Source organism: Taudactylus pleione, unplaced genomic scaffold (genome assembly GCF_031769625.1).
Source record: "Taudactylus pleione unplaced genomic scaffold, aTauple2 ptg000281l, whole genome shotgun sequence".
Classification (NCBI taxonomy): domain Eukaryota; kingdom Metazoa; phylum Chordata; class Amphibia; order Anura; family Myobatrachidae; genus Taudactylus; species Taudactylus pleione.
Window position 1 is genome coordinate 716289 of NW_028284683.1, and position 26405 is coordinate 742693.

The window sequence follows — 26405 nt, forward strand, 5'->3', positions numbered from 1 at the left end:
TCTGCCCAAACCAGACATGTTTCCTCAGCTAGGTTCACAAAACGGGAACTAGCCTTAATAGCACCTGCAAACATCACCATCAAAAGGTGCAGTACGTTAAATCGAGCTACGTATTTACCATATGTGCAACATGATGCACAAAGAGAGAGGTGAGCCGCTGGCAACAGTTGAGTTCTGCAGGTATATTGATGCACATGATTGTATGGAATATCTGAATCAGACCTTTACTGCAAGACCTGACATACGGGATACACCTTTAGAAAATGTAGATGTGACATTTTACACGGATGGGAGTTGTCATAGACAAACTGACACTGGAGAGTTATGTACAGGTTATGCTGTGGTAAATGACGAGGACGTTATAGAAGCCGAACCTTTAGGACCACCACACTCAGCCCAAGTGGCGGAACTGGTGGCACTAAAGAGAGCGTGTGAATTAGCGAAAGGTAAATCTAATATCTACACTGACTCTAGTTACGCCTTCGGGGTATTACACGATATTGGTGCCTTATGGCGTCTGAGAAAATTTATGACAGCAGCAGGCACACCAATTGCACATTCCAAACATATAAAAGGACTATTAACAGCAATCCAATTACCAAAGGCAGTGGCAGTAATTAAGTGTAAAGCCCATACATGTGAGGATGATCCGGTGTCACTGGGCAACAACAGGGCAGAAGAAGCTGCAAAATGGGCAGCAGGATTAAAAATGAATGTACCAATTGAACAAATCATGACTTTTCAAACAATTGATATTCTCAAATTATTTGAGATGCAAAATTTGTGTTTCTATCCAGGAAAAGTCAGTCTGGAGGTCCAAGGGATGTGGGCAAGAGTCCTCTGGACTCTGGAGGGACGGACAAGGTAAGCCAGTGGCTCCCAAGGCATACTACCCCAGCCTGGCTGAGGCAGCGCACGGTCTGACTCATTTGGGAAAGCAAGGTATGTGCAAACTGGTGAGAGCATACTGGTGCGCACTGGGTTTTTCTTCTCAAGTAGAAAAGAGAGCAATGTCCTGTCTGACCTGCTTGAGGAAAAACATTGGGAAAACGATCCCTACCAAACCATCTCACATTCCTCCGACTGACGGACCTTTCCAGGTAATACAAATTGATTTTATCCAATTACCACCCTGCAGGAATCTCAAGTATGTATTAGTGTGCACTGATGTGTTTTCCAATTGGGTTGAGGCATACCCAGCTGCCATTAATACTGCTGCGTTCACTGCCAAGAAAATTGTTCAGGAGTTTGTGTGCAGATACGGTATCCCTAAAATTATTGAGAGTGACATGGGTACTCATTTTACAGGTGATGTTTTTCAAAATATGTGTAAACTGATGGGTATTAATAGTCGACTTCATACCCCCTACCGACCGAAAGCCAGTGCCAAGGTGGAGAGGATGAACGGTACTATTAAAAATAAATTAAGTAAGATCATGGCAGAGACTGGACTAGAATGCCCAGAAACATTACCGTTGGTCCTAAATAGCATAAGGACCACTCCTAGACCCCCTCTAAATCTGTCCCCCTTTGAAATACTGTTTGGTAGACAACCTCATTTGATTATAAGTCCACAGGAAGACTTGAAAGGTAACAACGAGGTAACTGTAAGGTATCTTATATCAATAAGTAAACAGTTAAAACAGCAACAGCAGAAACTGAAATTGTTGTCACATGATATGCCTGAAACGAACTGTCATGATGTTGAACATGGAGAATATGTTATGATCAGAAATTTCTTGCGTTCAGGTTGTTTGACTGATCATTGGGAAGGTCCGTATCAGGTGTTGCTGACGAGTACCACATTTTTGAAGGTTGCCGAGAGAGATACCTGGGTCCATTCCACTCACTGCAAGAAGGTCAACCAACCGTGGAGAAACAAGGCGGAGACGAGGCTGATAACGTGGACCTGTCGATCGCGAACTTGTTCCGGGAGGGTTAAAAGGTTGCAGTGGGATATCTGAGCTAAAGAAATTTGCAGGTCCTTGCTGCGGCAATGGACTGGTCTGCTGTGTTCATTTTTGTATTCTCTCCCAGAGCTTCCATCATCCTGGTTTGTTCGGGGATTTCTGGTTTCTGTGACGGGGGACCGATAGAGGAGATGGGAGCTGATGGCAGTATTGATGGAGTGGACTCGAAAGGAGGAGTGCTATGCCAATCAGGGGAGTGTTTGACCAATCTTAGTACAGTAATTGTTAAGAGATGTGCTATTTTGGATACTCGGAGACAGTGTGAAGGTCTATCGTCTGAGGACTATTGTATGTGTGAGTTCTGTGGGTCCGTAATTGATGAGAATTGCATCCAACGGTGTCAACCTAAGTATAATCAGTATTGGGGTGGGTATCCTTTAGAGGACTATCACACCATGGTGGGCAAAATTTTAAACCAAACTGACTGTTGGGTGTGTTCTCACGTACCCCAAGGACAGCATAATGTAGGATTAGTGCCATTCCCATTAAATGTCTCTGAAATTATAGAATCACAAAGAGGGCATGCACTAGATGGAAAATTTCTTAATACCAAACCACCCCATTTTAAACTCCACCAGTACCAAGTAGATAAATCACTTTTATGTTTAAACATCACCAACTCCAATGAACCAGGAAGTTGGAAGGTGACTGGGAATAATCAGACGAAGACCTTCTCACTAAGAGCCACAGACTGAGAGTTACACAGTGGGACGTGCAGGATCCCCCAGCAGCACATAGTATATCAGGAGATGAGTTATGTGTCAGTGAGGACAGGGCTGCATGAGACAGGGGCAGTGACATGATGTGAGGAGGGGAATAGAGGCAGCAGAAAGCCACAGACAGAGTTACACAGTGGGACGTGCAGGGTCCCCCAGCAGCACAGAGTATATCAGGAGATGAGTGATGTGTTAGTGAGGACAGGGCTGCATGTGACAGGGGCAGTGACATGATGTGAGGAGGGGAATAGAGGCAGCAGAAAGCCACAGACTGAGAGTTACACAGTGGGACGTGCAGGGTCCCCCAGCAGCACAGAGTATATCAGGAGACGAGTTATGTGTCAGTGAGCACAGGGCTGCATGAGACAGGGGAAGTGACATGATGTGAGGAGGGGAATGGAGGCAGCAGGAACCCACAGACTGAGAGTTATATAGTGGGAGGAGCAGTGACACCAGCAGCACAGAGTATATAAGTAGATGAGTTATGTGTCAGTGAGGACAGGGCTGCATGTGACAGGGACAGTGACATGATGTGAGGAGGGGAATGGAGGCAGCAGGAAGCCACAGACTGAGAGTTATATAGTGGGAGGAGCAGAGTTCCCAGCAGCACAGAGTATATCAGGAGATGAGTTATGTGTCAGTGAGCACAAGGCTGCATGAGACAGGGGAAGTGACATGATGTGAGGAGGGGAATGGAGGCAGCAGGAACCCACAGACTGAGAGTTATATAGTGGGAGGAGCAGTGACACCAGCAGCACAGAGTATATAAGTAGATGAGTTATGTGTCAGTGAGGACAGGGCTGCATGTGACAGGGACAGTGACATGATGTGAGGAGGGGAATGGAGGCAGCAGGAAGCCACAGACTGAGAGTTATATAGTGGGAGGAGCAGAGTTCCCAGCAGCACAGAGTATATCAGGAGATGAGTTATGTGTCAGTGAGCACAAGGCTGCATGAGACAGGGGAAGTGACATGATGTGAGGAGGGGAATGGAGGCAGCAGGAACCCACAGACTGAGAGTTATATAGTGGGAGGAGCAGTGACACCAGCAGCACAGAGTATATAAGGAGATGAGTTATGTGTCAGTGAGGACAGGGCTGCATGTGACAGGGACAGTGACATGATGTGAGGGAAATGGAGGCAGCAGGAAGCCACAGACTGAGAGTTATATAGTGGGAGGAGCAGAGTTCCCAGCAGCACAGAGTATATCAGGAGATGAGTTATGTGTCAGTGAGCACAAGGCTGCATGAGACAGGGGAAGTGACATGATGTGAGGAGGGGAATGGAGGCAGCAGGAACCCACAGACTGAGAGTTATATAGTGGGAGGAGCAGTGACACCAGCAGCACAGAGTATATAAGGAGATGAGTTATGTGTCAGTGAGGACAGGGCTGCATGTGACAGGGACAGTGACATGATGTGAGGGAAATGGAGGCAGCAGGAAGCCACAGACTGAGAGTTATATAGTGGGAGGAGCAGGGTTCCCAGCAGCACAGAGTATATCAGGAGATGAGAGATGTATTGTTTTTGCTATCTCTCTGATGGGTTTGTTTTGATGTTTCAGCCTAATGATGGCTTCACTGATAGTGACAGCTCTTTGGATCTCATATTGAGAGTCAACAGCAACTGATTCCAAATGCAAATGTCACACCTAGAATCAACTCCAGACCTTTTACCTGCTTAATTGATAATGAAATAATGAGGGAATACCCCACACCTGTCCATGAAATAGCTTCTGAGTTGATAGTCCCATTACTTTTGGCCCCTTAAAAAGTGGGAGGCACATATAGAAACCGTTGTAATTCCTACACCGTTCACCTGATTTGGATGTAATTACCCTCAAATTAAATCTGAAAGTCTGCAGTTAAATCACATCTTGTTTGTTTTATTTCAAAGCCATTTTGGTGGCGAATAGAGGCCAAAATATGAAAATTCTGTCAATATCCCAATATTTATGTACCTGACTGTATCTATCTATCTATCTATCTATCTATCTATCTATCTATCTATCTCATATCTATCTTTCTCATATCTATCACAAATCAATCTATCTCATATCTATTTATCACATAACTTATCTATCTCATATCTATATATCTTCTATCTCATATCTATCACATAACTATATATCTATCTCATATATATCTATCACATATCTATACATCTTCTATCTATATATCACATATCTATCTATTACATATCTATCTATCTCATATATCCTACCCTCCAACATGACCCGTTCCATTAGGTACAAAACACTCTGCTCCTGGACTTCCCTCCTAATGTATGATTGCAGTCACCTGTGTTGAACTAGGAAATTGATGAGACAGGTGTCTGCAATCATACATTAGGAGGGAAGTCCAGGAGCAGAGTGTTTTGTACCTAATGGAACGGGTCATGTTGGAGGATCTATCTATCTATCTATCTATCTATCTATCTATCTATCTATCTATCTATCTATCTATCTATCTATCTATCTATCTATCTATCTATCTATCTATCTCATATCTATCTCCCCCCAATAGCTATCTGCATTAGAACACGTGACTATATTAGGCTTATTACATTACATTTGCCATGTTGCCACCAGTGACCACCAGACACTAGTGACACCACTGCCCCTAATATAGTCAGTGTCTGTTGGAGGTGCTCTGGGTGGATTGGTTACGCCTCACAGTGTCTGTTGGAAGTGCTCTGGGTGGATTGGTTACGCCTCACAGCCAGCGCTGCTATAAAGCTTATCCTGAGCTGCTCTGTCTGCACTCGGCTCTGCCGGAGGAGAAGTGATCAGAGTGAGGCAGCTGGTGCAGTGGGTACGGGAACCGACATAAAGACAGAGCAGGTACAGAGGCACAGCATTACATACTGGGTGTAACACCTGCAGAGCACTGAGTGTGGGTGAGATGCTCTGCAGACTGTCACTACAGGCACCTGGCATATTAGCCATGAAAGACTTTGCTCTTTGCAGAGCATTGCTTAGTAATTTTAGGTATATAACAGTCTGCGGAGCATTGCTTAATCTTACTGTGTATAACAGCCTGCAGAGCATTGCTTAATATTATTAGGTGTACAGTATAGCATTAATGTTACAGTGTGGGGAATTATTAAGACATTCAGGACATGAACTATTGCAACAGAGTAGTGGAATTCCCTGTGCAAGACTGCAGGTGACAGGTGGGACGCTGAAGGCAGCTGTAATTACACAGGTTATACTGGGGCAACCTGTCGCTCCCCTGGAGGGGCCACTAGTGCCTGCATGGGCTGCAGCCTGGCACAACCGGGGTTAATGTGTTGGCACTGGGTGAGGGCACCTCCCAGATAAATAGTTTGCTGAGATCTTTGCACTTGGTATTTAAGGAACATTTATTTTCTGCAGATGGATTCAGCGGCCAACAGTCTGTCAACCGCACGTTTCCAGGAATATCTGCGGATCCGGAGTGTGCAGCCAGAACCGGACTACGGTAACGATCGCCGGCTTACCCCCCCCCCTGGTCAACGGCCTCTCCCCACTGCTGAATGTGACGCTTCCACAATTGCAGAAATGAAAGTGCCTCCAGCGTTGTCATTTACCGTCCTGAGCTGGAGAATCCTCTCTTGTGTATCCTGTTTGTTACTATTGGTTATTTAGCACCAGTATATCCCCCAGTGCTTCCAGCTGGGACATGGAACAGAGGGCCTGATTCAGAGCCGGACGCTCTGAATCAGGGTGTTTTGGGGTTTTTTTGTGCGGCCTCCTGGCCGCTCGCTTAGCTGTGGGTGACCACCCACAGCTATTGCGAGCTGCTAGGTGATGGTCGCGATGGTCTCGACCATCAGGACTTGCGACGAGACCCTTGTGGTAGGGGTCTATTAAAGCCGGAAGCTCACCCACTGACATGTGATGTCAGTGGGGCCGCCCCCAAACGCCAGGCGTTCCTTCGGGAATGCCTCCGTTTGGCCAGCCACCCCCCCTGCCCGCCTCCAAAACGGGGCAAGCTGTAAATCAAATTCGACAGCTGCCCCGCTTTGGTGCGAGACCCGTAGCGACGGAGCGCCTGTCACTAGCCAGGTCTCGCACATGCGCACGTCGGAGCCGGCTTCGGCATGCGCAGTGGCCAAACATCGATCCGCTCGCGAGTGCATAGCGCTTGCGAGCAGGTCTGAATCAGGCCCAGAGTACAAACCGCTAACAGAACCAAAATAAGCAAATGTACAATACAGTGCAATCAGCTACATAACTACAAGTATTGATGAAAGCTAATACAGCATAAGATGTGATGGGTGAGGTGTATCACTGTGTGATGGGTGAGGTGAATCACTGTGTGATGGGTGAGGTGTATCACTGTGTGAGGGGAGAAAAGAAGACTATGTTGGGGGCACTCTTATGCTGCCCATCCACAAGGCGATTAAACCTAGCGATTGAGCGATAACGACCATCGTTATCACTCAATCGCTTGGTAATCGCCCGCAAATCGGGCAGTAAAATGTTAAAAACGACCAGCGATGCGCCCGCTGGTCGTTTTTTAACATCAATCATCGCCCGAACATGACGATCAACCGGACGACGGCCGTCAGGTTGCCATGTTCGGGGATGATTGATCTGCATACACTGAACGTTCAGTGTGTTTACTTCACCCCGCGGGGGACGACGGCGTCGTAATCGTGCCGTCGTCTCCGCATCTAGTAGTGGATGGGCAGCATTATGTATTTATTATTGTATTAAAACTTCACTTTTATTGCATTGAATCTAATCTAAGTAAATGAGAAACATATCAAAGTCCTTATCAGAAAAATCTGAAAATATTAATGAATTGAATGTACAGTCTTATTTAACCAAGAGGGAAAGCGATATCCCTAGAAGTATCATGCCTCACGGCATACTGTACATGCAGCTGGTCAGTTAGTATCCTTAGTAGCACAAGTTGCAGTAAGTAATTTTACAATCCAATAGCCCACCAAGTATATAAAAATATATTTATAGTGAATACACACTAATAAATGATGAGTCCTAGCAAAGACCAGTATAGCAGTAATCCAGAGGACTTGTCGCCACAAGATAGGGGAACCCCTGAGCTACAATTATTACTCAGACTAATGAAGAATAAAACATATACAATGAGCGCCAGCAGATAATTGGATGCTCTGGGTGTGCTGCTAGGTCAGAAGTACGTCAATCCGTCGTTTGTAGAAACCAAAATTATAACAGGAGACCCTGCGCTCAAACTCCTTCAAATATCTGTGTATGTATATATATATATATATATATATATATGCCCGTTTTTGTTTTTCTTGGACATTATAGGGCTCTATAGTCCCTATGTCCATGTTTATTGCTGATGTATGTACTATATGTGTGACATCGTCTTGGCTGACTTAATAAGGCATGTAGGCGTGCTTTCCCTGCTGATGGAGGAATTTTGGGTTCTGCAAAAAGCTAATGAGGAGTGAAACGCGTGGCTGCCATTCCATGTCCTCACTGGGTTCTCTTATATGGTGCCGCCGATATATAGGAGTAGTATTGATGGTAGTGCGTCTTGCCTCTAGTTGGCTGGAGCAGTAAAAGACACTTGATTCGCTATTTGCACATCGAGCCATTGAAAACAACCAATCAGCGGTTTTGTCCAAATAATCTGACAAAAGCTGCTCTGATTGGCTGTTCGTGGTAAGACTCCATTTCATTCATTTGTGTTGTGTCCATATCTGGCTCAGTGTGGGCTCCTCAGAAACTGTTTGGGCTCTTCCTGTGTGTTCCAGATGGAATTGTGCGGTTCCTGTTTAAGATGGCGGAAGAGATTGGGCTGGAGAGTAAGAAGCTGGAGGTAAGTGTGGTCACTGGGGGGAGGTGAGGTATAGGTGAGAGATTGGGAAGAATGAGGCACAGCTTTATAGGTGAATAGTAGGACAGCTGCTGTCTGTAGCCTGGTGATACTGGCGGCATTAGCCACAATGACTGCCGATCACTAGACTGTATGTAATACTGAATTCCCTATAATCTCCGATCTTTCTCTCCTTCTAGTTCTCTCCAGGCCATCCTATAGTCATCCTCACCTGGAAGGGGTCTCAGCCCCATCTGAAGTCTGTGGTTCTAAACTCCCATACAGATGTGGTCCCGGTATTTGAGGTAAGCAGGGTCTGTGGGGTTCAAAAAAATAAAATGAAAGCAACATGGTCCATGGGGGACACTGGAACACGGGGTACAGAGGCGCAGCACGGGAGCATGGGCACTTCACATCTACCTCCAGAAGCTCAAGCTCCTCCTCACTCCTTGGAGCTTCAGGTTTCCACCTTATCTATTGTACCCTCACAGGAAGTGATACAAGTGCAGCCTCCATTTTGCTCCCCCACCCCTTCCATCAGTGACACTCTGGTAGCTCAGCCAGGTGATGGCGGCCTTGCAGCACCCTCCTTTCGACTAAGCCTTCTGTTTCCACCCTAAGTGGTCTCAAAGTGTCATCAAGGTACTGTGATCCTAGCTTTAGACTGCGTCCGTAGGAGCCATTAAATGAGTGGGCTGGATGACCTCTTGGTCTGATGCCCACAGGAGACATTGGCCATCAACTACACAGACCATTGCTAGGTGGATCACTTTGGTAATTTTGTCTGGCTTACATTAGGGCATGTCATCCTGATCCTAAATAACTACATGCGCACCCACACTGCTTCTGACTCCTAATCCGGCCCCTGGTGTTCTTTATTGGATGTGTAGAAAAGGATTTAATGTCGGTATAAACATGTCATTTTTGCAGGAGTTCTGGACCCACCCACCGTTCTCTGCTCACAAAGACACTGACGGGAATATCTATGGGAGGGGGACGCAGGACATGAAGTCTGTTACTATTCAGTAAGTGACTTGTTTGAGGTGAGACGAGTAATGAGAAGAGGCATGTAAATAATGGGGCTGAATGAATGAATGAAAGGTTCTAGTTACACGTAGAGGGTCTGATTCTGAGGGGGAGACGGAGGGTCTGATTCTGAGGGGGAGACGGAGGGTCTGATTCTGAGGGGGAGACGGAGGGTCTGATTCTGAGGGGGAGACGGAGGGTCTGATTCTGAGGGGGAGACGGAGGGTCTGATTCTGAGGGGGAGACGGAGGGTCTGATTCTGAGGGGGAGACGGAGGGTCTGATTCTGAGGGGGAGACGGAGGGTCTGATTCTGAGGGTAAGTCGGAGGGTCTGATTCTGAGGGGGAGACGGAGGGTCTGATTCTGAGGGGGAGACGGAGGGTCTGATTCTGAGGGGGAGACGGAGGGTCTGATTCTGAGGGGGAGACGGAGGGTCTGATTCTGAGGGGGAGACGGAGGGTCTGATTCTGAGGGGGAGACGGAGGGTCTGATTCTGAGGGGGAGACGGAGGGTCTGATTCTGAGGGGGAGACGGAGGGTCTGATTCTGAGGGGGAGACGGAGGGTCTGATTCTGAGGGGGAGACGGAGGGTCTGATTCTGAGGGGGAGACGGAGGGTCTGATTCTGAGGGGGAGACGGAGGGTCTGAGGCGGAGGGGGAGACGGAGGGTCTGATTCTGAGGGTAAGTCGGAGGGTCTGAGGCGGAGGGGCTGTGTCTGTGTGATGTGCGGAATCCTGATTAACACTTCCTTGTGCTGATGACCCTTTCTGTACGATTAATGCCGGGATCCCTGCGGCTTCAAGCGGGAAGCAGCTCCGCCCACTGTCTCCATTCGCACCATTAGTATCGGCGCACGTGCCAGCCCCATGATAGGTGCAGGAGACCCGTCCGACTTAGACGTTATTAACTGAGCTGAGAGGCTGTTGTGTCCTGCAGGTATCTAGAAGCCGTCCGTCAGCTGAAGTCTGAGGGTCATCGCTTCCCGCGCACCATTCACCTCACTATGGTCCCAGGTAAGAGACAGGCGGAGCAGCGGGGTCTGTATAGTGGAGCGTTACATGTACTGTGTATGAAGGATGTGTCTCTCTGACAGATGAGGAGATCGGGAGTCACGCTGGGATGGAAATATTCGTAGATCACCCTGACTTCCGCGCTCTTAATCCTGGGATCACTCTGGATGAAGGTGTGAGATTATCTAATTGCTATCTAATTCTTTCCAATATCTTTATTTAACTCCTTTAATTTTATTTCACACTCTATCCTTCCACCAGTCTGGCCTGTCATCTCATTCTCTCATTCCCAGTCTGCAGTATCCCCCCCCCCGTCAGACATCCCATCCGCTGCCCTCTGACATGGTCACCGAATTCATCTGCTTTTACAGGTCTCGCCAACCCCACAGACGAGTTCAGTGTTTTTTACGGAGAAAAGTGCGTCTGGTGTAAGTCCTCTTGTTCATCATCCTTAATCCTTGAAGGGGTCCATTAAATCTGAAACACAAGTTAAAGAGCCTCTGAACCCCAGGCCGCACAAAGATAAAATACATTGGGCCTGATTCAGACCCGCTCGCTAGATGCGGGCGCTCGCTCCCAGCGTATGCAAATTCAGCTGTGACGTCAAGGCAGGCGATCGCACGGCAAGGCATAGGCACCCCACTATGTCTTGGCGAGCGATCACTTTGTGTATGCAGACGCCCACCAGCCTGTCTTTAGCCGCCCGCTAGCGAACGTCATCTCCAGGAAGTATACAACCATCGGTACATCGGGTTCCATCGGAACTGACCGCAGCGCTTGCAGTTGACTGTACCCTACCGCAAGCATTGCGAGCACTTCAGTGTATAATTCAATTCCAGGTGACGTGTACTATGACGCTGCCTGTTAATTATGCACGCCTCTGAAACGGTGTTGAAACACTCAGGCACGCCTGCGTCCGCAACTCCACTCCCCCGTTACTACTGGCCTGCCCCTATTACCACCCACAAACGGCCTCTCCTGTCATTCATTCCACTGGGCTGTCTTTGCTTCCCGATCGCTCGGACTAGTTCGCACACTGCGATGCAGGCGCAATTGCATAATATCGGCCAGGAATGAGCGAGCGGCTGCTTGCGAACGGGTCTGAATCAGGCCCATTGTGTGCTATTGTGACATTTCACTGCACTTCTATTAAAAGTAAAGTTTATGAAAGTGTTTCCTCACCGCTAAATAAGATACATCGAGCAACTTCCAACAGCTTTGGTGTGATCTAGGCAAAAAACCCAAACATTTTTAATGAGTTAGTTAAGCTGCTGTGACGTCATTGAGGCCCCCTCCAGTAACTTAATCACCAATTCATTCAAGAATGTCTGTTACTCACACGGCTTTCCCAGACGTACATCCCTCCTAACCTGGCAGCGTCCTTTGAAGGAGTGAGAGAGCATATTCATTTGTTATAAACAAATTCTAGCCGGGCACGGGCATAACTACCATAGGTGCAAGGGGGGCAGCTGCTATAGGGCCCAGAGCTGAGAGGGGACCATCTTCCTTGTCAATGTTACATGTGTTCTATACATTTCTCACCAGTGGGTGGTACATAGGGGGCCCTTACACACTTTTGCCATGGGGCCTTCAAATACATAGTTACGCCCTGTATCCGGGATATTATTAACTCCTGTAGCCGGGATATTATTAGCGCCCCTGTAGCCGGGATATTATTAGCGCCCCTGTAGCCGTGATATTATTAACGCCCCTGTAGCCGTGATATTATTAACGCCCCTGTAGCCGTGATATTATTAACGCCCCTGTAGCCGTGATATTATTAACGCCCCTGTAGCCGTGATATTAACGCCCCTGTAGCTGGGATATTATTAACGCCCCTGTAGCCGGGATAGTATTGTGCCTAATAATACAGTGGTATATAATTTATAACTATAATTTTCTGTGCTCTGTATTTCTCTGTCTATTGTAATAATTGACTTTAAACATCTCACAAGAGGGCAATTCTGATGGATCAGTCTGCGTTCTCATCCAGTCTGCCTGGAAAATCAGATCGGCCAGTAACATCTTATTGGGCTAATGGTACAGACTTTTGTCACAGTTTTATTCGGCGGATATTTGCCTTGTACTGGTCAGGTTTACGGAATCCTATATGGCGTCTTACCCATCACGATCAGTCCCAAAACAAACCTCTCCTTTATTGCATATGATTTGTGCTGTAACGTTTTATTTAGTTTGCACATTATGTTTAGGGACCTTGTATAACCCTGTACAATGAAATTCTTACGCCTATTCCTTGTGTCTCTCGTACCTCTAGGGGTAACCGTCCATTGCCGGGGAGATCCTGGTCATGGCTCTCGCTTCATAGAGAATACAGCTGCCTCCAAACTGGTGATTATGTTACATAGTATGTAGTGCCTAGACCCGTATGACCTACAGACTGTATCAAAGTCAAGAGTTGAAATTTTGGGTTTGCAAGGTGTCATGTTATTTATAGGATATATCCTACATCTACGGCTCTGATTATTGATTTTTTTTTTTTTTCAAGAATAAGTGGAATAATAACCGGCAATGGTTACCATTTTTTTTTTTATAAATCCCTTCGTAAGCGTCTAGAACAATGAAAATACTCTGCCAATGAAATGCGCCAATGACTTGTAGCTTATGGTAAACATTGTGATACTGAGGGGTAAATTTACTAAGAATCGTATTTGGGCGAGATTAAACTCGAACAGATTCCCACAAACACGCATGAGTTTTCCCAGACCAAACTCGCAAATTTACCAAGAAGTGAGTTTTGCAAAATCGTGTTTTTCTATGGTGAATGCAAACGTGTTTTGTCATGCGAGTTTTAGGCAAAACACGTGTGAGAATGGATGTGTTTATACAACACGTGTGAGAATGGATGTGTTTATACAACACACAGGAGAATGGTTGTGTTTATAAAACACACAGGAGAATGGATGTGTTTATAAAACACACAGGAGAATGGATGCATCATCCTAGAAATATGTTCTGATTGAAGCAGTCACATCATGTACACACTGTCTAAGCATATAAAAACACCACAAACAGCCTAACCTTTGAGGGTTTTGTTGGTTGGAGGTTGCAGAGGGACATTGAGGAGTGTATTTAATGGTGTAGGAGAGTTTTTGGCTACTGGAATAGATTGCTGCTTGGTGTGTGGAAATAGTTTTGTGCTTATTTATTGTCTTGTCATATCTGTTTGTCACATTTTTCTGTTTTTCTTGATTGTGGTTTTTTCTTTTGCCCTGTCAGTGTTTTTGTGTGTGTGTGGTTAGTAGGAGAGGAGGTTTGTGTTCGTTTGGTTTTTTTTTTTCTGTGTGTTTTGCATTTGTATAGGGAGGGGGAAAGGAATATGTCCAGGGCAGAGGAGAGGCAGGGAGAGAGTGAGGTGGAGGAGGTTGCAGTGATGAGGCCCTATAACAGGGCTTGACAAATCCCAGGGGCCAGGTAGCCATGGCTACCAGATTTTGCAGTGAGGGAAGAAGCAGATCCTCATCAGCGAGATTCTTGGCTACAGGAGTGCATGTGCTGAGTGTCGCCTGCGGTGACTGCTGTGCCTGTGTCTGTCCCGGCCTGCGCTGACGACTCCTTTCCATCCTTGCCTGCTCTGATCCATGCTGTCTGTCCCAGTCTACGCTGATCCTCCTGTAACATCCCGGCTGTCTACTGTCTCCTATCTCCGGCTGCACAGAGCTCTCCGGTAGTAGGGTCTAGGTGCGTGGCCAGGGATTGCGCAGCGGCTTCAGAGGGATAGTGATGTGACCACGAGGGGAGGGGGGTTTTGTTGTACTTTCTGGCACCATTGTTTTATGTGAAATGTGGTCCGTTATTACTGGACGGTGGAGCAGGGGAGCTGTGCAGAGCAGTGAGGGGGTCTCCATGTTACTGTATCCATTCAACTGTGACCATTTTGTGGACTAGTATAGTGTGTATAACACACAGAGCTGTGCTCCTCACTCATTCCTGTAATCTTTTTGGGGGGGACGGTGGTCTGGCTCCTACAATTTCACCCTGGCTCCTAGATTTTAGAAAAATTTGTCAAGCCCTGACCTATAGAGCAATACATGCAGCAGTGATGAGGCGCCCAGTCAGAAGGGCAAGACCAAGATAGGGCGCAGTGTGAATTTTTCTGTGGAGTAGAAGATGGTCCTTGTGCAGGAGGTCATGAAATCCCACCATGTGCTGTTTGGACGAAAGGCTGCCAGCAGATTGACCCGCCGCAAGAATGCCATATCACCCAGGACATTAGGCATGCCAGCAAATGCTAAACAAAAACTACCCTGACTGCATGGCACTGTGACTCCTGGCTAGGGAAGCGGATGCAGGAATCCATTGGTAATGGCGGCATTTCAGCCACTAGAGTTACTGTATGTACCGTGAGAATGTTGACTGGGATATCACGAGAACTCTACTGGTCACAGACTGAAAATTACCAGTAGTCAGAGACATTGAGGGAACGTGCCGTGTCGGGGTCTAGGACCAGTTTGACTTGGTCATACAGATGGAATATGTTGTTCCAGATGAACTGTAACATCTGTTTGACTTCGCCAGCGCCCAATGTGTTCAGGGTCAAACACATCTGCTCAGTTTCTTGCTCCCGGGTCCTTCCAGCCTGGTGGTAGAGCCTCTGAAATTATATATTGCGATTTTTGCTTCACACAAATCAATGCAACACATTTAGCCCCTTTCTAATAGGCATCATCATTGTGTTCCCAGTAATTGCTACTTGAAACACCTGTGAACACAAACACTCACCTCAGGAGGTCGTCTATCTGAAAAGTCTATTTTGTTGAGAGTCTGGTTCATTTCTTCTGCGATTCTTGGTAAATTTGCGTGTTGTATTACTCTCTATGGAAAGTACTTGCGAGTTTTGGCGATGGTGTATTTGGTCGTGTTTTGTAATCTCATGCGAGTTTTGATGTCTGTTTACTGCGAGTTCACATATGTTTTAGCCCTTAGTAAATTTGCGAGTCAGAAAAATGGGCAAAACTCGCGTGAGATTGTAAACTCGCCCCAAACACGATTCTTAGGAAATTTACCCCTGAGTGTGATGGCTTATGCCTGTGTTCTAGAATAATACTTAGCCCTCCCCCACTCATAAAATAATAAAATGGCCTGATTCAGACCCGCTCGTGAGCGCATAGCGGCGTGCAATCCCCGTAGCAAGTGAGAGATCACTCGCTCAAGGGCTTGCTACAAAACGGGGTGGCTGTCAATGTTGATCGACAGCTCGCCCCATTTTGTAGGCTGGACAAACTGAGGCGTTCCTGAAGAAACGCCTGCCGTTTGTGGGCGGCCCTACTGACATCATTCGTGATGTCAGTAGTGAACTTCCTGCTCTATTAGAGCAGGAAGTTCACTCGGGCTTGCGGGAACCGAGACCCTATCACAAGGGTCTCATCGCGACCATCGCCAGGCCGCTCGCAAAAGCTGTGGGTGGTCACCCACAGCTATGCGATCGGCCTGGAGGCGGATTTAAAAAAAAAAAAAAAAATCTGCCCTGATTCAGAGAGTGCGCTCGCAAATAACGAGCGCCTCTGAATCAGGCCCTCAGTGCAGTGGTCTCTGGTCCATAAGCCCCTGGCCCATTCTACCTAAAATGAGTAAATAGACAAACGCTCAATCAGTAAATAATGTTGTCACTGGCGCCAACCACAACTTCATTAGCAAAGCAAAAGACCCTGGGACTTCAGTCACTGCCAGCCAATCACAAGCATTTTCCCACAGTGGCCGCTTCTGATTGGATGAAATTATCTAGAGACGCTGGACATTACAATGTAGGGTGAATAGGGATGGAGCAGCTAATTCTCATGAGTGGTGGCCATATTGGGGCCTATTGTAATCCTCCACGGACTGTCACCCTGAGTGCACAAGACCATAAGACAAATGGGCAGCGTGGGGCCCGTGTGTACTGCCCTATCTGCAGCCATGGAACATCTGCCGGTGACACGTGACAATGGAGCAGCTGTCATACAGAGATGTTTGGGGCAGAGTCCTCTGCTGTATCGCCCACAATCAAAAGGGATTTGGGAATGAAAATGGATCTTATTTATTGCTAAAGTCTATGTACAGGCAAAAAAGGAATTTGAGAAAAAAAAATATATAATTGTTTTCTGTCCTAATATGCGCAACTGTAGGATATATATTATATATACACGGTATTGATAACTCCCTGTTCCAAGGACCGGAAGTACTGTACTGTATGTTCCCAGTAATGCTCTGCAGGATAACCATCTACAACAACCCTGCATTTAGGTTATTAGTGGTGTAGGCACAGGCAGCGTAATATCAGGAAGATGGTCCTGTGGAGCTGGGCGTACTGTACTAGCATCAGGAAGATGGTCCTGTGGAACTGTATATACTGTAGTAACATCAGGAAGATGATCCCATGCAACTGGGCGTACTGTAGTAACATCAGGAAGATGGTCCCGTGGAGCTGGGCATAATGTAGTAACATCAGGAAGATGGTCCTGTGGAACTGGGCGTAATGTAGTAACATCAGGAAGATGGTCCTGTGGAGCTGGGCATACTTTAGTAATATCAGGAAGATGGTCCCGTGGAGCTGGGCGTAATGTAGTAACATCAGGAAGATGGTCCCATGGACTTGGGTGTACTGTAGTAACATCAGGAAGATGGTCCCGTGGAGCTGGGCGTAATGTAGTAACATCAGGAAGATGGTCCCATGGACTTGGGCGTACTGTAGTAACATCAGGAAGATGGTCCTGTGGAGCTGGGTGTAATGTAGTAATATCAGGAAGATGGTCCCGTGGAACTGGGCATAATGTAGTAACATCAGGAAGATGGTCCTGTGGAGCTGGGCGTACTGTAGTAACATCAGGAAGATGGTCCTGTGGAACTGGGCGTGCTGTAGTAACATCAGGAGGGTGGTCCTGTGGAACTGGATGTACTGTAGTAACAGGAAGATGGTCCCATGGAACTGGGCGTACTGTAGTAACATCAGGAAGATGGTCCCGTGGAACTGGGCGTAATGTAGTAACATCAGGAAGATGGTCCTGTGGAGCTGGGCGTAATGTAGTAACATCAGGAAGATGGTCCTGTGGAGCTGGGCGTACTGTAGTAACATCAGGAAGATGATCCCATGGAACTGGGCGTGCTGTAGTAACATCAGGAGGGTGGTCCTGTGGAACTGGATGTACCGTAGTAACCGGAAGATGGCCCGTGGAACTGGGCGTACTGTAATATGAGCAGGAGGTGGTGGTGGAAGAACGGAGGATATAAAGGCCCTGATTCAGAGCCGGACGCTCTGACCAGAGCGCTCGCTCTGAATCAGGGCCCACCTCCATAAATATGGAGCGTCCTCCTGGACGCTCGTATAGCTGTGGGTCACCACCCACAGCATATACGAGCGTGCAGGATGATGGTCGCGATGGTCTTGACCATCGCCACTGCGAGCCGAAGCCTGCAGTTGAGTTTCTGACGGTAGGCGTTCCCTTGGGAACGCCTCCGTCCGGGAGGCACGCCCCCGGCACGCCCACCAAAGGGGGCGTGCTGTCAATCAACATCTGACAGCACGCCCCCTTTGATCAGACACTACGAGCGAAGGAAAGTCCTTCGCTCGTCACGTCTCGCGCATGCGCAGTGCAGACCATCGACCCACTTGCGAGCGGACAGCCGCTCGCGAGTGGGTCTGAATCAGGCTCAAAATGTGCATTTAACTTCATGCAACTCAATATTTATTCTGACATTGGCATAAGATCAATATGTCAGACATATAATTATATTATATAATTTCAGACCAATCACTGGGCCCTAAAGTATATTCATTTAATTTAAACTCTAACTTTAAGACTTTTGAAACCTTTCTTTCTGCTAGTATTAAATTCCTTTTTTTTTTTCTTCCTTTTGGTTTTAAGCATTCAGTTATATCACGTTTACTGGAGTTTCGAGAAAAAGAGAAGAAAAGGTAAATGGTCTTTCTCAGATGTTCTGATGTGCCACCGTCTCGCTGCACCAATCCCATAAATCTGCAAAAAGCATTATTGAAGAGCACTCCCTCCTTTCCGTTATATACAGTGCATCCGGAAAGTATTCACAGCGCTTCACTTTTTCCACATTTTGTTATGTTACAGCCTTATTCCAAAGTGGAATAAATTCATTTTTGTCCTCAAAATTCTACACACAATAACCCATAATGACAACGTGTAAAAAGATATTATTTTTTGAGATTTTTGCAAATTCAATTAAAAAAACCCCCAAAAAACTAAAATCACATGTACATAAGTATTCTCGGCCTTTGCTCAATACTTTGTTGATGCACCTTTGTCAGAAATTACAGCCTCAAGTCTTTTTGATTATGATGCCACAAGCTTGGCACACCTATCTTTGGGCAGTTTCGCCCATTCCTCTTTGCAGCACCTCTCAAGCTCCATCAGGTTGGATGGGAAGCGCCGGTGCACAGCCATTTTCAGATCTCTCCAGAGATGTTCAATCGGATTCAAGTCTGGGCTCTGGCTGGGCCACTCAAGGACATTCACAGAGTTATCCTGAAGCCACTCCTTTGATATGTTGGCTGTGTGCTTAGGGTCGTTGTCCTGTTGAAAGATGAACCGTCGTCCCAGTCTGAGGTCAAGAGCGCTCTGGAGCAGGTTTTCATCCAGGATGTCTCTGTACATTGCTGCATTCATCTTTCCCTTTATCCTGACTAGTCTCCAAGTTCCTGCCGCTGAAAAAAATCCCCACAGCATGATGTTGCCACCATCATGCTTCACTGTAGGGATGGTATTGGCCTGGTGATGAGCGGTACCTGGTTTCCTCCAAACATAACGCCTGGCATTGACACCAAAGAGTTCAATCTTTGTGAATCCAGAGAATTTTGTTTCTCAAGGTCTGAGGGTCCTTCAGGTGCATTTTGGCAAACTCCAGGTGGGCTGCCATGTGCTTTTTACTAAGGAGTGGCTTCTGTCTGGCCACTCTACCATACAGGCATGATTGGTGGATTGCTGCAGAGATGGTTGTCCTTCTGGAAGGTGCTCCTTTCTCCACAGAGGAATGCTGTAGCTCTGACAGAGTGACCATCAGGTTCTTGGTCACCTTCCTGACTAGGGCCCTTCTCCCCCGATCGCTCAGTTTTGACGGCCGGTCAACTCTAGGAAGAGTCCTTATGGTTCCGAACTTCTTCCATTTATGGATGATGGAGGCCACTGTGCTCATTGGGACCTTCAAAGCAGCAGATATTTTTCTGTACCATTCCCCAGATTTGTGCCTTGAGACAATCCTGTCTCGGAGATCTACAGAAAATTCCTTGGACTTCATGCTTGGTTTGTGCTCTGACATGCACTGTCAAGTGTGGGACCTTATATAGACAGGTGTATGCCTTTCAAAATCATGTCCAATCAAATGAAATTACCACAGGTAGACTCCAATTAAGCTGTAGGAACATCTCAAGGATGATCAGTGGAAATCCGGCTGCACCTGAGCTCAATTTTGAGCTTTATGGCAAAGGCTGTGAATACTTATGTACATGTGATTTCTTTGTTTTGTTTTTTTAATTAAATTTCCAAAAATCTCAAAAATTCTATTTACATGTTGTCATTATGGGGTATTGTGTGAAGAATTTTGAGGACAAAAATTAATTTATTCCATCTTGGAATAAGGCTGTAACATAACAAAATGTGGAAAAAGTGAAGCGCTGTGAATACTTTACTTTCCGGATGCACTGTATAACCTTTATTGGAATTACAGGTGGGGGGTGGCACCTTGGATAGCAATGTGGCCTCACAGTGCTGGGGTAAAATTCTCCATACCCACTAGAGCCCCCTCTATATAGAGTTTGTATGTTCTCCCCTCAATGTTCCTTTTTTTTTTTCATCGGATTCTCTGCTTTCCTGTCACTCGCCAAAAGCGTATTTGATGGTTTATTGGTCCTGAAATAATTATCTGTTACAAGTCTGGTAACTACCTGACGTGTATTCCCAGCTCGTCTTCTTGGGGGACACGGGACCATGGGGTTCAGCTCTTCCTGCTAGGAATCTTTCTGTGGGGGGAAGGGGAAGGGGAAGCATTTTCAGTTGCACGCACTAATCCTCCTTCTCCATAGGCTAAAGTCCAACGCCTCCTTCACACTTGGCGACGTGACCACCATAAATCTGACAAAGGTGAATGGGGGGGTTTCCTGCAACGTGATCCCTGTTGAGATGTCGGCAACCTTTGACCTCCGTATCCCACCCACTGTGAACTTAAAGGTACGGTACTGTTTACTGGTCGTCCTCCTCCCCTATGACTCTCTCCGTCGTCCAGCTTATGCTCATCGCTTCTCCTCTGCTCTTCACCCATTACCCATAATCCCATCTGAGACAGAATGATGAGGTTCTTCCTCCCCACCTGTTCTCCCTCTTCTACCTCACTGCAGGAGTTTGAAGCTCAGCTAGAGAGTTGGTTCCGCGCAGCTGGAGATCAGGTCACCTGGGAATATCACCAGGTAAGCGAGACTCCAGGTGATCATTGCAGCCTGGGGGCTAATGTCCAGCATCTCGCGGGATAAAGAGGCCAGTGACGCCCTCTTTTATTTCACCGTAGAAGTGCATGAACCAGCGAATGACCACACCAGAGGACAGTAACCCATGGTGGAAAGCTTTCAGCGACCCCTGCAAAGAGCTGTGAGTACAGCGGCACACCCTAATGGGATATACATGTGCGCTTTGTCTTCTATTTTTTATCTCTATATTTTCCCCAAGTTTCCCGAGGTTGGTCCATTATTTAGTAGATAGGGTTGGATGTCACATACAGGTGATTTAATACTTCTATCCCATCTTCAGGGGTTTGAAGCTGAAACCAGAGATCTTCCCAGCTGCCACCGACAGTCGTTTCATTAGGACGGTGAGTACATGACAAAGCTTTCTCAGCAGCGAAAGTATAATTCCTTATTTTTTAACATGCTAGAAATCCACCTCGGTTCTCCTCTTCCTGTCTCGGTGATGTCAATGGTTCCGAGTGAACCGATAGGTTGCAGTCTTATTAATATTAGCCCTGCCCACAAAATGGCTGCCTTTTAATGTGTGTTGGTGACTGATGAGCCGTAACTCAAGCTCTCTGATCCCCGCAGGCTGGATTTGATGCGTTGGGGTTCTCGCCCATGAACTATACCCCCATCTTGCTCCATGATCACAACGAGTACTTGAACGAGAACGTGTTTCTGCGGGGGATTCAGATTTACACCCGTATCATCGGATCGCTGGCCAGCGTCCCCCAATTAGAGGGAGAATGCTGACACTAGAGGGGCAGGTGACTCGTGTGAAGATGCCCAAACTGGGCACCACCTGGTCAGCAAAATGGAGTCTACATTAAGAGACTGTCACGTTACCTCAGAGACTAATGGTTTAACCTCTGAGCGTCCATAACAAAATGAATTCATCTATCATTATATACTCAGGGTGCTACATACTGTTAGATCTTTCTGTCTTCTATTCTAATCCTTTTCCATATATCCTCTCCCTCTTGTTATTTTAGTTCCATTACACTCCATCAGTCACTGGTATAAATACCCGTGTGCCCAATAAGACAACGCAGAGAAATTGGCACCTGGCCGTCTATGTCCGCGTTCCCCATCTGCCTCCATGCTGATCTCTAACCTCCCTTCTCGGCACCTCGTGGTGGACAGACTCTATGCAAGATGGCCGCTGCCTCGATTTTACTTTTGTTCAGTTTCTGATCTTTTAATGTCTTTTCTTCCGTCTTTCCAGCCGTCTCCTGCAGTCTCCCCTCCACCATTGTAATATTTTTGTACTCTTAACTGTTCCAGCCTCCACCTATCCTACAAGAACCTTCCCCCCCCCCCCAATTTCTACATTCTCCCCTCCTGCCGAGAATCGCACCCAAGCCACAACCTTAAGAGTAGCTGGTGCCACTTCATCTAACTCTAATGGTCGACCCTGACTTCACCTGGGGCACATGAAAGAAATGGCGCTGCCTTTAGAAACTCTCCTGCGGAATAGACCCTCATTGGTGCAAGTCTCGTACTTCTCATGAAGCCCTCATAGATGCTGCCAGTCCCACCAGAGCTCTTGCCAAATATCTGTCCGATTGCTCTTCTACACTATGTAGACAACCGTGATTGGAAACTGACAGCAAATAGATCAGTGAGATGTTAGTGACGTCGGTACTGTGTAGGTCGCCACGTGCAGTGATTACCACAGACGCCCTTCTTGGCAAACTGCCCACAAGTCCTTGGACAGCAGCAGGCGCTATGTTCTCCCATTCTGCCTTACGTACAGTGACCAACTGTGACACTGAGGAAGGTCGAGTCGGCCTAGAATGCACCCATCGCTCCAATTCATCCCAGAGATTCTCAGTGGGGTTAAGGTCCTGATTCAGACCCGTTCGCACGTAGCTTGGCAATTTTCGCAATCTGCGTATAAGTGCGCGAATCAGTCACTGCGTTCGGGAGGTGTTCGCACGCTGGACATAGATGCTTCGCTGGAATGAGTGACGGGACAAGCCGTTTGTGGGTGGTGACAGGGAGATCGATGAAAACGGCGGTGTGGTGGTGCAGGCGTGCCTGAGCGTCAAAACGCTGTTTCAGGGGCGTGCATAATTAAGATGCAGCGTCATAGTACACGTCACCTGGCTGTATTACACACTGCAGCGTTCGCAGTGCTTGCGGTAGGGTATGGTCAACTGCAAGTGCTGTGTATGGGTTCAATGGTACTCGATGTTACCGATTGGTGCATACACTTCCTGGAGATGACGTGTGTTACGAAGGGAAAGTGGGCATCTTATGACTGGCTGGTGGGCGTCTAAATGCATACCATGATTGCTTGATAAGACATAGTGGGCGTACTAATTTCTTGCCATGCGGTCGCGGTATTTACATACTTAAGCAGCTGACTGCTGCCTGTGTACGCATTCAGCGAGCGGGTCTGAATCGGGCCCTGAGATCTGGACTCTGAGCTGGCCAATCCACTCAGGTTACCAAATTCTCAGTCCAGCGTCGCCCTGGAAACATGACCGGTGACATTGTCGTCCTGAAAAATACATTTGCTGTTTCTGTAGAAGTGCGTGCGCCGCCCCACTAAGTGTTTATGTCCAAACCGCCACGTTAGTGGCCATTTGGGACTTGTGTGCAATGGTGTGTATGGTATGTATTTTGCTTGCGCGGAGGTGTCCAATAGGTTCTATTTGGTAAAAGTGCAGGAAAAATGTGTTTTTAAAAGACCTCCAAAGAGGGCATTTGCTTACATGCGTTTTTACCCATTTGCCCAGCACAACCGTGTGAATGAGCCCTCGGCAAAATGCTAATGAGTCATTAATGTTCCCTAATAATCCAGATTACCTTGTATGGCGCTGAGAGAGCGTCTTCTGCACCTCCCTCCCCGTGGCCAATCCCAGTCTAGCTTTAGCAATTCCTTACTAAACCCCACCCCCTCCCACCCCCCCACATTGTTTAGCCATCGCAGCTTCTGCCAAAGAACTTTCTGCCGACTCAGCTCAGGTTAATATTTAAAATAGATAATTGGACAATGCACCCAGCTATAGACTCTGCTCTCTCACCTGCTCTGACCATGCGGAGACGTCATCAGTCTGTCTATAAACAGAACATCGGTCTTACCTTTCATTGTGTGTTATTTATAGTCCAGCCTGTGCCTCTTTCTTGGTCGTAGAGGGAGCAGTCATTGGGTCAATCCAATTAAAAGCGATGCTGTCGCGGGTGCCAGTCATCGTGACAACGGTCGCACTTGATGGCAGCCCCATAAGGCTGTTAACAAAATTGAGCAAGTTCAGCCTGAAAGAGAGCCACGAGGGGTGTGAGATGTGCACGTTTGAACGACGTGGCAACAGCATTACGCATCCGATTCGCACCCCTTGTGGCTAATTGGAGTGCCCCCATTGTGTTGGGGGAGCAGTGCATGTTGGGCAGCTCCAGGATTTTGGTCCTGCTGGCCAGGGGTTGCGTTGCGCCTTCCCACCCGTGGCTGCAGCCTGTCAGACTCTGCTCTCTGTTATCATGTAATGCTGCAGCCTGTCAGAATCTACTCTCTGTTATCATGTAATGCTGCAGCCTGTCAGACTCTGCTCTCTTATCATGTAATGCTGCAGCCTGTCAGAATCTGCTCTCTGTTATCCTGTAATGCTGCAGCCTGTCAGAATCTGCTCTCTGTTATCATGTAATGCTGCAGCCTGTCAAAATCTGCTCTCTGTTATCATGTAACGCTGCAGCCTGTCAGAATCTGCTCTCTGTTATCATGTAACGCTGCAGCCTGTCAGACTCTGCTCTCTGTTATCATGTAACGCTGCAGCCTGTCAGAATCTGCTCTCTGTTATCATGTAACGCTGCAGCCTGTCAGACTCTGCTCTCTGTTATCATGTAACGCTGCAGCCTGTCAGAATCTGCTCTCTGTTATCATGTAATGCTGCAGCCTGTCAGAATCTGCTCTCTGTTATCATGTAATGCTGCAGCCTGTCAAAATCTGCTCTCTGTTATCATGTAACGCTGCAGCCTGTCAGAATCTGCTCTCTGTTATCATGTAATGCTGCAGACTCTCTTCTGTATGGAAAATAAAGATTGCGGAGTTCAGTTTTACTCTAAACCCACTAGTCTGGAAACTTTATTGGTGATGTGAGTTCTGCTGTGTGCCAGCCACTTACCCCGTGTGCCAACCACTTGCCCCCTACAACTGGTGATCCTGCGGAGTCTCCCCCATTCAAAGTACACGTGTCAAGTTTGGCCAGACCAAAGATACTACACGCAGCGCTCAGGTCTGGCGAACTGGACTGTGCGTCAGAGCACTTATTATACAGATCAATGGGCCTGATTCCGCAGCAAATGCAACTACGCACGCAGATCGAGCGATTGGTAGCCATTGCGCAGGCGTATAAGCCGCACTGTGATTACGCACAGAGGGATCCATCGCAGAGCGAGTGACAGGCTGTGAGAGTTTGGGGGTGGCGATGGGGGGAGTGGTCAGAGAAACGCAGGCGTGTCTGTCCGTTTGAACCCCACTGCATGGGCGTGCACATATTAGTCACTGCGATTGTAGATGCGGCTTGTGATCTCACCGCATGCGACAAAACTCCGTTTCTGCAGCTGGTCAGAGCTGCTGGAAATGTGCGTGACGGCCGATGTGCGTCGATGGTACCGATGTATACGCAGGAGTGCGAAGTAATAAAGATATGAGAAAGCAGCAGGCAGCGTCTCTATGGCGGCTGAGCTGTGGCAGGCATTGGCATATTTTCGCAGCTACGTTCCGTGTGAAATCGCAGCTGCAAACGCAATTGTGATCCGCACTGAATCGGGCCCAATGTTCTCTAATAACCTGCAGCTGGAGAGCATAGTAATAAGCATGGGCGCAGGTACATTTATATTATTAGCAATTAATTATAAGGTGCCACAAATTTCTGCAGCGCTGCGCAGCGCAATGATACAGGTGGTGGTAAACGAAGTAACACAGATAATTACACGTTAATTCATATATACCTATCGGCATTACTGAGTCTGAGGGACGGATACAATGAGCAGTGAGTATAGAGCCCTATTTATACAGTCTGATGCAGCATAACATATAAAATATTCTGCAAAGACTACACTATGGGCTGAGGTATAGGAGGAGACCGGAAAAAGTTTGTCAGTGTCTACATAGACGCCAGATGTAAGACAGTCAATAGGTCAACATACTAATGGTCGACATGTAAGAAGGTCTACGGGTACAAAAGGTTGACCTAAAACTGGTCAGCCCACGGGTGGAATGGTGGGACAGTGCCGCCAAAAGCAGCGAGTCCATGCACTGGCTTCACTCTGACAGTGGCTTCCCATGGGAATTGCTATCTGCTAATCACACACAGGGCCTGATTCAGAGCCGGACGCTATTTGCGCTCGCTCGTTCAGAAAAAGGGGCTGGCTATTTAAATTGACCGTTCGCTCTTTGCGGTCTGTTGAACGAGCGAACAAAACA

General features: G+C 47.3%; 1 protein-coding gene across 1 annotated transcript; it reads left to right on the forward strand.

Annotated features, from left to right (window-relative positions):
- The first annotated feature begins 5421 nt into the window (after positions 1-5421).
- On the forward strand, positions 5422-25018 carry ACY1 (aminoacylase 1). Its single transcript, XM_088482032.1, has 15 exons — positions 5422-5526; positions 6061-6145; positions 8418-8482; positions 8680-8784; positions 9410-9504; positions 10442-10518; positions 10599-10688; positions 10887-10943; positions 12791-12864; positions 18375-18424; positions 20558-20702; positions 20870-20938; positions 21037-21116; positions 21276-21336; positions 21563-25018. Exons 2-15 carry the CDS (start codon positions 6061-6063, stop codon positions 21725-21727), a joined length of 1218 nt encoding a protein of 405 aa, XP_088338158.1. The 5' UTR covers positions 5422-5526; the 3' UTR covers positions 21728-25018.
- Positions 25019-26405: the final 1387 nt, after the last annotated feature.